A 12,404-nucleotide genomic window follows, 5' to 3' on the forward strand; every position below is an offset into this window, starting at 1 on the left:
AATGCAGAAAACGAACTGTTACAATGAACTTATCGAAAGACATCAGCGAAACTGCAGAGCTGGAACATCTACCACTGTGGTCAACACATTCCAACATGGCGATACGCAATATTCAATACGATCCTGACCATCAGCCACGATAGGTGGCACATCTGCACCATGACGGCATCAACAGTCTCCGTTACGACCAGAGGAGTCCGCTACACTACGGGCTGAGTAGCCATGTTTACGGAAGCAGACGAGATCAGAGCGTCCTCCTGTGCCCCTGCAGCGCAGGTTTCTCTTTTGTAACCTGGTCGCATGACACTCCCTCCATACCGGCCACCATTACGCTACGCGGCTTTGTCCTCTTCAACATGTGTCTAACATGAGTCGTGAACGCTTCTCCCATCTAAATCTCTCTTTTCTTGATTATTTCTTTGCTCGTTCACGCAACCAGGAGCCAGGCCAAATCTTCTTTTCACTGTAATTTATCCGCGGTCACCCGACCGATTCATCATCGACACGAACGGACAAAGAATGAAACAGGGGGATCCTGATAGCAGCCATACTTTTTAACATCCCACGCGCAGGTACGCAACTCACACCAATGCAAAGAACACATATTATCATCACATTGGTATACCACGTGATCATGGTAATATGTCATATTACGAGTACTCCTAAGAGCACAATACGGATCGGAAATAATATGCGAATATGCGGACGAACGCGAGGTAATCTAGAAACAAAACAGAAGAGCGTCGGGGATCTTAATAAACCGCCGAAAGGTCTGCGATTCCTCCGTCTGGCTCACATAGTTTAAGGACGGACGCAAGAACGACCAGCCCCGAGCGCTAGGCGGTTAGTATGTGTCAATGTCCAATGTTGAGCGCCGAATGTTCCACGTCTGACGGAGTCTGCGTATGCAGGGAATGGTCGATCATTCGTTGTCCTGGCGTGTTGTCTAGAACAGGCGCACGGGCCAAACACAACCAAAAATACCGCAGTCGCGCAGTGGAGACGAACAAAAACACGTGACACCCGCGGATAGATACACCACGCTCCCCAGCAGGTCTGAGGTGACTCCTCCCCAGCGATTCAATCACATGCTCTTGCGTGAATGAACCTGAAATGTGACAGCTTTCCACGCGACATTCACGCGTCCTCTTTATCAATGCTATTGCGTATTTCAACTTAACACTACATAATACCAATTAAAATACTATTACAAATCAAAAGCAAAGTTCATGAATGTCAATTACATAACTACCACACACAAGTGACCAACAACCGTAAGTACGAACCACCAACGCCAAAACAAGCCAACACACAATAATATACACATCCCTCTCATTGCCTCGCGGCGAAGCCACCATGAGTTCCGTCCCTCCCCTCACGTACAGCCACATCAACATTGGAACAGCACCTCCTCCATGCTGGCGAGCCTCAGGTCTGCCCGCCGGGGCCCCTCTCCGGCTCGCGCCTGGGCGTGCGGCGCTGGACCAGCACCTCCTCCACGCTGACGAGCCTCAGGTAGGCGAGACTGCCGGCCGGCTCCAGCCCGTCCGGCCAGAGCAGCCGCACCAGCAGCACGTCCTGTCCGAAAGGTGATCGGCCTGCGTCAGCGGGGGCGCGGCATGGCGCATGTTGTTAGCACGGCGACACACGTCATCAGCACAGCGGCGCACGTCGTCAGCAGAGCGACGCACGTCGTCAGCACGGCGGCGCACATCGTCAGCACGGCGGTGCACGTCGTCAGCAGAGCGACGCACGTCGTCAGCACGGCGGCGCACATCGTCAGCACGGCGGTGCACGTCGTCAGCACGGCGGCGCACGTCTTCGGTACGGCGGCGCACGTCTTCGGCACGACGGCGCACGTCGTCAGCACGGCGGCGCACACGTCAGCACGGCGGCGTACGTCGTCAGCACGACGACGCGCATCGTCAGCAAGGCGGCGTACGTCGTCAGCACGGCGGCGCACGTCGTCAGCACGGCGGCACATGTCGTCAGCACGGCGACGCGCATCGTCAGCACAGCGGCGCACGTCGTCAGCACGGCGGCGCACGTCGTCAGCACGCCACCCGAGACGCGTCACGGACACGGAGCCTTGGAACTTGCTCCAATAAGCTTAAAAGCCGCTTCAGGTGTGGGGTAACCCAGCTATTATCTAAACGCGCAAATAATTCGACCCCCTTAGGGATCAGAGGATTGCAATGTGTCTGCTCGCTGGACTGAACTCGGCAGCGAGAGCCGGGAGCCGAGGGTACCAGGGTCCAGCCAAGGTGGCGAAGCCATGAAACTGGAAGCCTGAGGGCAAAAGGGCCCGAATAGCAGGCGCGTGGTTACAATACCACAACATCGGGGAGAGGAAAGGACAGAGGAGGTTGTGGAGATGGCGACTGAGAAGCGGGTCCGTGGGGAACCCACTGTTTCAATTAGTGGCGATCCGTCCACGCACCTTGGCCGCCTGCTCGGCGGTGCGACAGAGGCCGGCCACGTACAGCCAGCTGCAGGAGCGCCAGTTGCGCTCGGCCACCGGCCGCCGCGTCTCGAGACTGAGCACCTGGACAGAGGCCACCACCGACGCGTGGTAGAAGGCCGGACCGCGCTTGTACACCACTGTCGGCGCAAACAAACGCGGCGGCTCAGCTTCCTGATCGGCAGAGCGCGAGTTTTGCCCGGCGTCCATACACAAAAATGCAACCGAAGGGTCATAACAGTGGCATGGTGCGGTGAGGAGGAAGTGAGCCAACACGTGCGTAAACATTCTGAGGGTACAGAATAAATCCGGAAAGCACAAGCACGGAAACTAACTCATACAGAAGACCTATCCGTGGGTGGCGTGAGGGCGTTCAATAACGAGCTCGCCCCGGATTCCGGCTCCCGCAATCCCTCTAGGGATTGCGGAATCCATCTAGGCACACGTGATGACCATACGTCACTGGCTCTGCATGCATCCCCTGCACTGTCCTGTATCAGAGCCCATCAGGGGCCAGCTCTCGAGCGTACGCAGGGCGGCGGCCAGACCGCGAATTCACTCACCGAAGTCGGCTCCGGACAGCAGGCCATCGCGCACCACCCAGCCCCGACCGCGCAGCGCCAGGTACGCCGCGTAGCGCGCCGCTAGGTGGCGGTCACCCGCCGCCAGGTGGCCAAACAGCGCGTCACTGGCCAGCACCTCGCCGCTCGCCGTCCGCACCCGCACGCAGCCGAGCGCGTGCGACAGGAACAGCACCTCCTCTGGCTGCAGCACCAGGCGGCGACGGAGTGGGGCCGCCGGCCGGGCATCGTCGCCGTCGTCGTCTGAGTCAATGCTGTTGCTGTCACTGCCACTGTCTGCACATGCAGCAGGCTCCTCAAGGTGTGCCATGCCTTGTAGCCTGTCTGCTGAGGGTGTGTCTGGCAAGCCAGTTGACATGAGTTCATCATGATCTGAAGCACTCCTGGGCATTGCCTGAACAGCCTCCGACAAGCCCACGTCTGTGGCTGCCTCTTTGTTCTCATGCCGATCCCTTCTGCGGGTGGCATCAAGGAGGAAGAACATGTCACTGTCAGAGACATCTTCTCCACTTAGCACCGCTTCCTGGATTTTTAGATATTTTTCTAAAATTTCTTCAGCTATTTTGGTGCCAAATGCTCCCTGAAAATAAAGTGTTGTCATTTAATGCCTTGCTCAAATCATGGTCTCAAGCTGAGGCACACTGTCATGCACAAATTATCTACATTACGTGATAAACCAGTCTTAAGCGGGGTAAAAGGCAGCATTTCAGGTGTGTTTCAAAACACACTGAAAAGAAGACATTAAACAATATTACAAAATAACTGAGAAATATGAACATGCAAATACATTCAAAGTGACATAGAAAAGAAAAACGGAGCAGCTTTGAGGGGTGTTGACACCCTTGTGGTGGGAGTGTACAAAAACTTACCTCAGCAAACAGGTCTAGCAAGCTGCCCTCAGACACAACACCACATGGCCCACTCAGTGTCACTTCACATGGCTCCTCACCATCATGCAATATTGGCAGTGTTCCTCTAAATTCTATGTTGCTGTGTTTTCTCTTGTGGGAGACATTCAGTATCACTCTGGATGACTCTGTCATCCTTTTCTTAGTTCCATGGACCTTAAATGCAACATAGTGTTCTTTAGGTCAGGGTGTACTTTCCTACCTCATGTTACAAAAAAGCACTGTACATCAATCATTGTTTTTAAGGCAGAACATATAATAATTAATCGCAAAACATGTCATCTATACTCTTACCTTGGAACTTAACTAATTATGATACCGAACATCCAACCACCGCAAACACACAGCAGTCGCGACACTGGCGCCATTACTGCGCGCGGTCACAACATTACTGCGCATCAATCAGCATCAAGAACCATAAAAATGTATGGGGCCAAGGTAACAAGAATCCATGTTAGGTTAGGTTAGATTAGGTACAGTAAGGTAAGGTAAGGTAAGGTAAGGTAAGGTTAGGTCAGGTTGGGTTAGGTTAGGTTAGGTTAGGCTAGTTTAGGCTATGTTCTGAATTATTCTGGCCTGTGCGTTTCATAAATGTACCTAAACGCAATAAGAAACGATTTTCAAGGTAAGGTAAGGTAAGGTTAGGTCAGGTTGGGTTAGGTTAGGTTAGGTTAGGCTAGTTTAGGCTATGTTCTGAATTATTCTGGCCTGTGCGTTTCATAAATGTACCTAAACGCAATAAGAAACGATTTTCATCGTATTATTATTGTTACCTTGGTCTCGTACATTTTTTACGGTTCTTCATAAGCAGCAATATTGTAATTACGCAACGACAACGCAGAAACGGTGCTGGGGAATCGAGGCGGTGCGGTGCGTGCAGCGCTCGGGAGCTCGCCGTGGTAGCTACTAAAATTTGAAGGTAGGCGCGTGATTCTACCTGTTTTGAGATTATTTACGATACGTTCCGCCTTAAACACGACAAATGGGATAAAATGATTTTTTCTAATGTTGGGTAGGAAAGTAGGTAATTTTTTACTTTGGTACCTGTACGGCCGACGGAGGGAAGAGCTACGCTAGCTGCAGGGTTTCGAGTATTGTCGTGCGGGGGAAAAGCTGTGAGGCATCGGCTGACATTGTGACGTCACTGAAAAGGGTTTGCATCGATCGGGATGGGGGTTCTTTCGGGCCGACTGAAGGCCATAAGGCTTTTGATTGTGATATGATGTCACTGGTATTCGGCTGGGTATGTGACGTCACTGGTCGTGAGTTTGTAAGGCTCTCTTGGGTCCACTGAATGCCGTAATGCATCAGCTGGCCATGTGTCGTCACTGGTATTCGATTAAACATCAGGCGCGACCGGCCTCGTTCCATCTTTACTTTTCGTACCTGTCTGCTGCAAGCATTTGCGTGCCGCATAAAGGTTTGACCGAATCACCTCCATGTGTGACGTCCCTAATCATCACTTCATAAGAGTGCACTTAGGCCCCACGACCACGGTGTGTCATGGTCTGCAAAGTATCACCGGATAGCGTGACGTCACTGGTATTCGAATAAATACTGGGCGCAACAGGCCGTGCTTTATTTTTACCTTTGTATCTGTCTACTGCAAGCATTGGCTTGCTGGATGAAAGCTGCCGAACCACCTGAGTGTGTGACGTCACTGGTCACGAGTTCCACCGGTGCTTTTCGGCCAACTGAAGACCACAAGGTGTCAGCTAACGACGTCACTGCTATACGACTGATTGTAAGACGTCAATGGTCGTGGGTTTCAACGTGTCCTTTAGGACCGACGAAATGCCGTAAGGCATCAGCTGGCGATATGACGTCACTGGTAGTTGGCTGAACATCAGCCAACAGGTCATGCTCCATTTATACCTTTCGTGCATGTCCGCTGCAAGTATTGGCGGATTTTTTGCGGCCAACTGAAGGCCATAAAGCATCAGCTAGCGATGTGACGTCACTGGCATTCGACTGTGCGTGTCGCTGGTCATGAGATTTTACGGCCTCTTTTGGGCCGACGAAAGGTCATACGGCACTGACTGACGATGTGACGTCACTGGTATTCGAATGAACTTCGGGCGCGACAGGCCATGTTCCACCTTTATCTTTGGTACCTGTCCATTGCAAGCATTGCCGTGGAAGGCTCTGCCAAATTACCTGAGTGTGTACGTCACTGACCATTAATTTGTATACTCTTCTGAACCTACTATAGGCCACAAGGCATCAGCTGACGATATGATGTCACTAGGTCTCGACTAGACATCATGCGCAACAGGCCATGCTCTATCTAAGCCATGTTTCGTCTGTACCTTTCGCACCTATCTACTGCAAGTATTCGCGCGACACATAGGGGCTCTGCCGAATTACCTGAGCGTGTGGTGTAACTAGTTATGAGTTTACGCGGGTTTACTCTGTCTGACCGAAGGGCATCAAGCATCAGCTGACGATATGACGTCACTGGTATTCGACTAAACTCCAGGCGCGACAGGCCATGTTCCATCTTTACCTTTCGTACCTGTCTCTTGGAAGTATTGGCGTGCTGAATGAAGGCTCTGCCGAGACTCCTGAGTGAGTAACGTCACTGGTCAAGAGCTTTTTACGGGACCTTTTGTACCCCCAAACGGTATAATGCATCAGCTGACGATATGACGTCACTGGTGTCCGACTTAACATCAGGCGCGACAGGCCATGTTCTATCTTTACCCTTCGTACCCGTCTATTACAAGTATTGACGTGCTGAATGAAGGCTCTGTCGAGTCTCCTGGGTGTGTAATGTTACTGGTCATGAGTTTTTTCTGGCTCCTTGGAACCCTCTATAGGGAAAAATGCATCAGTTGACGACGTGATGTCAATGGTGTTCGACTTAACATGAGGCGTAACAGGTCATGTTCCATCTTTGCCTTTCGTACCTGTAAAGTATTGGTGCGTGAAATGGTGGCTCTGCCGAGTCACCTGAGTGTGCGACGTCACTGGTCATGAATTTTTACGACTATTTTTTGGCTGAGCGAAAGCCATAAGACATCAGCTAACGAAATGACGTCACTGGTAATCCACTGAGTGTGTGACGTCACTGGTCATGAGCTTTTACGGGCCTTTTTTGGCCGAGTTCAGGCCATTAGGCATCAGATAACGTTATGACGTCACTTGTATTCGAATTAACATCAGTTGCAATAAGCCATGTTTCATCTTTACCTTTCGCATCTGCCTACTGCAGGTATTCGTGCGCTACAAAAAGGCTCTGTCGATTCGCTCGAGTCGAACTCCAGACGAATCATCTGAGTGGGTGACGTCGCTGGTCATGAGTTTATACGGATTCACTTGGGCCGCCCAAGGCCACAAAGGCCCGTGAAGCATCACAGGATGATATGTCGTCACTGTTATTCGACTTAACATCAGGTCCAACATGCCACGTACTTTCTTTACCTTTCGTACCTGTCTATTAAAGGTATTGACGTGCTGTATGAAGGCTCCGTCGAATCTCCTGAGTGTGTGACGTCACTGGTCACGAGTTTTTATGGGCTCTTTTGAACCCATTATAGGTTATAATGCATCAGCTGACGACATGGCGTTACTGGTGCCCGACCAAACATCAGGCGCAACAGGTCATGTTCCATATTTGCCTTTCGTACCTGGCTGCTGCAAACATTCGCGTGCTATATGAAGGCTCCGCCGAATCATCTGAGTATGTGACGTCACTGATCATCAGTTGGTAGGAGGTCACTTGGCCACCTATGGCTACGAAATTCCGCAGCAGAGGTGGGAGATGCACCATAGTTAAGCACACTAATTTTATTGTGCGCACCATTAAGTAGCAACTTCAAACGCGACGGGCTGTTTCAACGAATAAAATTTTGAACAAACGTAAACACAAAACAAAGGTGATCCCACCCCACAAACCGACGTATATGCAAAGCTATTCCGCCCGACATCACAGGATGCGCCCCTGAGCAGCTACGGTCCGGAATGCCCTAATGGCTAAATAATAATCAAGGGCGTCGCCTAGCGGTCATAAGTCTGGGCCACAGCCCGAATATCAGTGACGTCATATGGTCAGGTGATGCTTGATGTCCTTCAGTCAGCCCGAGTAAGCCCGCGTAAACTCATGACCAGTTACACCACATGCTCAGGTGATTCGGCAGAGCCTTTATGTAGCGCGCGAATACTTGCAGTATAGAGGTGCGGAAGGCAAAGATGGAACATGGCCTGTTACGCCTGAGATTAAGTCAAATACCAGTGACGTCATATCGTCAACTGATGTCTTGTACCCTATAGGTACAAAAAAGCAGCCCATAAAGAACTCATGACCAGTGACATTACACACTCAGGAGATTTCAGAGAGCTTTCCTTAAGCATGTCAATGCTTACAATAGACAGGTACGAAAGGTGAAGACGAACATGGCCTGTCGCGCCTGGTGTTAGGTTGAATACCAGTGACGTCACATCGCCAGATGATGCTTGATGTCCTTCAGTCAGCCCGAGTAAGCCCGCGTAAACTCATAACCAGTCACACCACACGCTCAGGTGATTGGGCAGAGCCTTTATGTGGCGCGCGAATACTTGCAGTAGATAGGTGCGGAAGGTAAAGATGAAACTTGACATATTGTATCTGATGCTTAATTGAATACCAGTGACGTCATATCGTTACCTGATGCCTAATGGCCTTAAGTCGGCCCAAAAAGGCCCGAGAAAACTCATGACCAATGGCGTCACACACTTAGTGGATTACCAGTGACGACATATCGTTAGAAGATGCCTTATGGCTTTCACTCGGCCAACAATAGCCTGTAAAAACTCATGACGACGCACTCAGGTGATTCGACAGAGCCATCATTAGGCTCGCCAATACTTTAACAGGTGCGAAAGGCAAAGATGGAACATGACATGTTGTGCCTGATGTTAAGTCGAACACCAGTGACATCATATCGTCAGCTGAAGCATTATACCATATAGGGGGTTGAAAAGAGCCCGTAAGAACTCTTAACCACTGACGTGATATAACACGCGAATGCTTGCAGTAGGCAGGTACGAAAGGTAAAGATGGAACATGACCTGTTGCGCTTGATGTTGAGTCGAATACCAGTGACGTCATATCATCCCGCGATGCTTCACAGGATATGATGCTTTGTTGCATTGGGCTGCCCAAGTGAGCCTGTATAAACTCATGACCAGTGACGTCACGCACTCAGATGGTTCGGCATCACCTTGATATAGCACGCGAATGCTTGCAGTGAACAGGTACGAAAGGCAAAGATAGAGCATGGCCTGTTGCGCATGACATCTAGACGAAAACCGGTGACGTCATATGGTCAGCTGATGTGGTGTGGCTTACGATGGGTTCAAAGCAGTCTATATAAATTAATGGTTAGCGACGTTACACACTCAGGTAATTCGGCAGAGCCTTCCTTCAGCATTCAAATGCTTGCAATGGACAGGTACCAAAGGTAAAGATGAAGCATGGCCTGTCCCGCCTGAATTTTATTCGGGTACCAGTGACGTCACATCTTCAGTTAATGTCGTATGACCTTTCGTCGGCCCAAAAGAGGCCGTAAAATCTGATCACAAGTGACATCACACACAGTCGAATGCCAGTGACGTCACATCATTAGATTATGCTTTAGGCCCTCAGTTGGCCCCCAAAGATCCATAAAAATGCATGACCAGTGACGTCACACACTCACGTGATTTGGTAGCTTTTATTCATCACGCCAGTGCTTGCAGTAGACAGGTACGAAGGTAAAAATGAAGCATGACCTGTTGCGACCAATATTAAGTCGAATATCAGTGACGTCACGATATCCGGTGATATTTCACGGAGCATGATACACCGCGGCCGTGGGGCCCAAGTGCACCCGTATCAAGTGATGATTAGTGACGTCACACATTCAGGTGATTCGGTCAAGCTTTTATTCGGCACGCAAATGCTTGCAGCAGACAGGTACGAAAGGTAAAGATGGAATAAGGCCTGTTGCGCCTGATGTTTCATTGAATACCAGCGACGACATATCGTCAGGTGATGCTTTACGGCATTCATTGCACCCAAAAGATCCCTAAAGCCTCACAACCAGGGACGTCACATATCCAGTCGAATACCAGTGACATCATATCGCTAGCAAATGCCTTGTAGCCTTCGGTCGGCCCAAAAGAACCCCGATCGATGCAAACCCATTTTCAGTGACGTCACTACGTCGGCTGATACCTAACAGCATTTCTCCATCACGGCAGTACAGGAACCCTGCAGCCAGCGTAGCTCTCTCCCCACCGTCGGCAATACAGGTACCCAAGTAAAAAAAAGCCGGAAAGTACACCTACACCCTTTCAACTTATGGGTACTGTTGACCTGGCCAACAATGCTATATGGAGGCAAGAGTACCATAAATAAAAAGCATTGATATAAATTATTGAATGCCCGATCAACGGCAAGACAGTATTGCCAACATAGGCCTTACACTTCTTGAACGGCCTGAACAGCCAAATCCGGCATGTGTCATGATAATTTGATATCAGTAGATGCACCATACATTTCTAAATACATTTCAACATCAATGCGTAGCAAATGCACGGTGTTTGATCCAGCACCCGCCACCAGCCGTCGCATAAATTTGCGGTGCGCCGCCTTGGGTGCGCCTAGACAGCCTTGGGTGCGCATGATGAGCGAAAATGTTGTCAGTCACAAATGGTTTCAGCTGATCGTGGGGTGACGTCACGAAACCACGCTGCCTGCGGTGACTTCGTACGGGACAAAACACAACCCAACATGACGGGACCAAACGAGATGGAATCAGACCAGTAGCGCATGCAGAGGGGAGGGTTACAGGTGGCACGTGCCCCTCAGGTTTCGAGAGCTTTTTGAGCCCCTCGGGACCTATGACTTAGGGCTCCGCCTTACGGGGCCTTTGGGCTCTTAAGCCCAAAGGCCCCGTAAGGCCGGCAGGACGTCGGCCTGGTATCAGCGGCCCGACCCACAGGGTCTGGTATCGAGATGCCAGTCACAGGGCTCTGCGCGCTGATCGATAGTCGATTAAGACCTTAAGGGCCTATATGTCGGTCAAACATTACCAATAATGCACAGTCGGCCCCGTGGCGGCATGGGCATAAGAGCTCATTTCCCAAGTAGACACAAAGCCGGAGCCAGCGATTTACATTGGTCGGGGCCCCACAGCGCCTGACGGGGGCGCTGTGCTGGCAAGGGCCTCAATTCGGCCAGAGGCAGTGTTCGAGGAGGTGAAGAGTCTGGAAGGCCCACCACGTTCAACGATCAAGGGCCCGATTGGAGGGTCCAAGGACATGAAGGGCTGGTCGGGACTTATTCAGGGGCCCCAACCTGCGGGGACGGGTTCTCAGATGGCAGTCAGGGGGCTCTTTGTGCCGATCAGGAATCCCTGATTCGATAAAGGTCTATATGTCGGTCAGGCACCACCAGTAACGTACAGCCGGCTCCCTGTCGGTATGGACTGAGGGCTCACTTCCCAACCAGCTTCAAATCCGCGGCCAGCGATGCACTCTGGTCGGGGGCCCTGTATCTGTCAGCGGCCCACAGTGCCTAACAAAGGGTGCTGAGTTCACAAGGGGCCCCGAGCCAACCAATGGCAGTGTTTGATGATGCGCGAAGAGAAGCCCAGGCGGCCCAACGGAACCGACGATTAAGGGCCCGGTTGAAGGGCATAAGGGCCCGAAAGATTGGCTGCAGCTCACATAAAAAATCGCGGCCTGTAGGGCCTTAAATGTCAACCAGAGGTCCTTTGGCACCGTTTGAGGACACCGCAAGACAATGCGGGTGTTTAAGTCGGCCGAGGACCAGGAGCACGGAAACGTTGACTCCCTGTCAGCCTGGACCCCGGGGGCCAGTTCCCTAACAGGATCAAGACCGGGGACCACGATTCGCATTGGACCACGGCCGCGGCGGGCACACCGCCCCCGCCCGAGCCGGCCCTCGCGGGGGGTTCGGGACGTCTGAGTGAGCCGACCCCATGTCCAACCCCGGCTGGAGAGGCACCGCCCGACGTCTTCACAGCGCCACCGCGACGGTCTGCACGGGCTACCCGGCGTCGCGAACGTCTAATTGGGACCATGTGAGGGAGTGAGCAGGCACACCGTGTGCGGTAGATTTAGTGTTCGACCCCGTATTTTCGCACTGTAGCCTCCGCGCTCCGCCGCCGTCTCCCTACCGGCCCGCGATCGCTTCCCCCGCCATGCTTGTCGTGTTCAATTGTCTAGTGTACACTCTCATCCCTCGCGTATAAAAAATTGTGTTCGTCATTCGATCGCGTCCCGCGGGCTGAATGACTGGTGGGGGATGTGCGAGTACCGAGTATAGCGCGCGAGTAGTAGTATCTAGACCGAACGGTAGATGGCAGAGCGTCTCGCGGAGTACAGAAATAGTCTAGTTCCGCCCGCCGACTCGCGTGGACCTTGTTGAAGACAGACTCGAACATCTAAACACGACAAAGTCGGTGA

General features: G+C 51.7%; 1 protein-coding gene across 7 annotated transcripts; it reads right to left on the reverse strand.

Moving 5' to 3' along the window:
* Window positions 1-19: 19 nt before the first annotated feature.
* On the reverse strand, window positions 20-10,570 carry LOC119091689 (tRNA-splicing endonuclease subunit Sen2). Of its 7 annotated transcripts, none has more exons than XM_037214512.1 (5): window positions 10,527-10,570; window positions 3,912-4,106; window positions 3,025-3,622; window positions 2,441-2,601; window positions 20-1,578 (listed from the first exon to the last, which is right to left on the reverse strand). In XM_037214512.1, the coding sequence occupies exons 2-5, from the start codon at window positions 4,083-4,085 to the stop codon at window positions 1,429-1,431; spliced, it is 1,083 nt and encodes a 360-aa protein (XP_037070407.1). In that variant the 5' UTR covers window positions 4,086-4,106; window positions 10,527-10,570; the 3' UTR covers window positions 20-1,428. The 7 variants fall into 7 exon arrangements, with proteins under 7 accessions (XP_037070407.1, XP_037070409.1, XP_037070408.1 ...); XM_037214514.1 differs by having other exon boundaries at window positions 10,481-10,544; XM_037214513.1 differs by lacking the exon at window positions 10,527-10,570 and adding an exon at window positions 10,469-10,494.
* Between the last annotated feature and the right edge of the window lie 1,834 nt (window positions 10,571-12,404).

The sequence above is a fragment of the Pollicipes pollicipes genome, unplaced genomic scaffold (assembly GCF_011947565.3).
Source record: "Pollicipes pollicipes isolate AB1234 unplaced genomic scaffold, Ppol_2.1 Scaffold_3447;HRSCAF=4054_pilon_pilon_pilon, whole genome shotgun sequence".
In the NCBI taxonomy this organism is placed as follows: domain Eukaryota; kingdom Metazoa; phylum Arthropoda; class Thecostraca; order Pollicipedomorpha; family Pollicipedidae; genus Pollicipes; species Pollicipes pollicipes.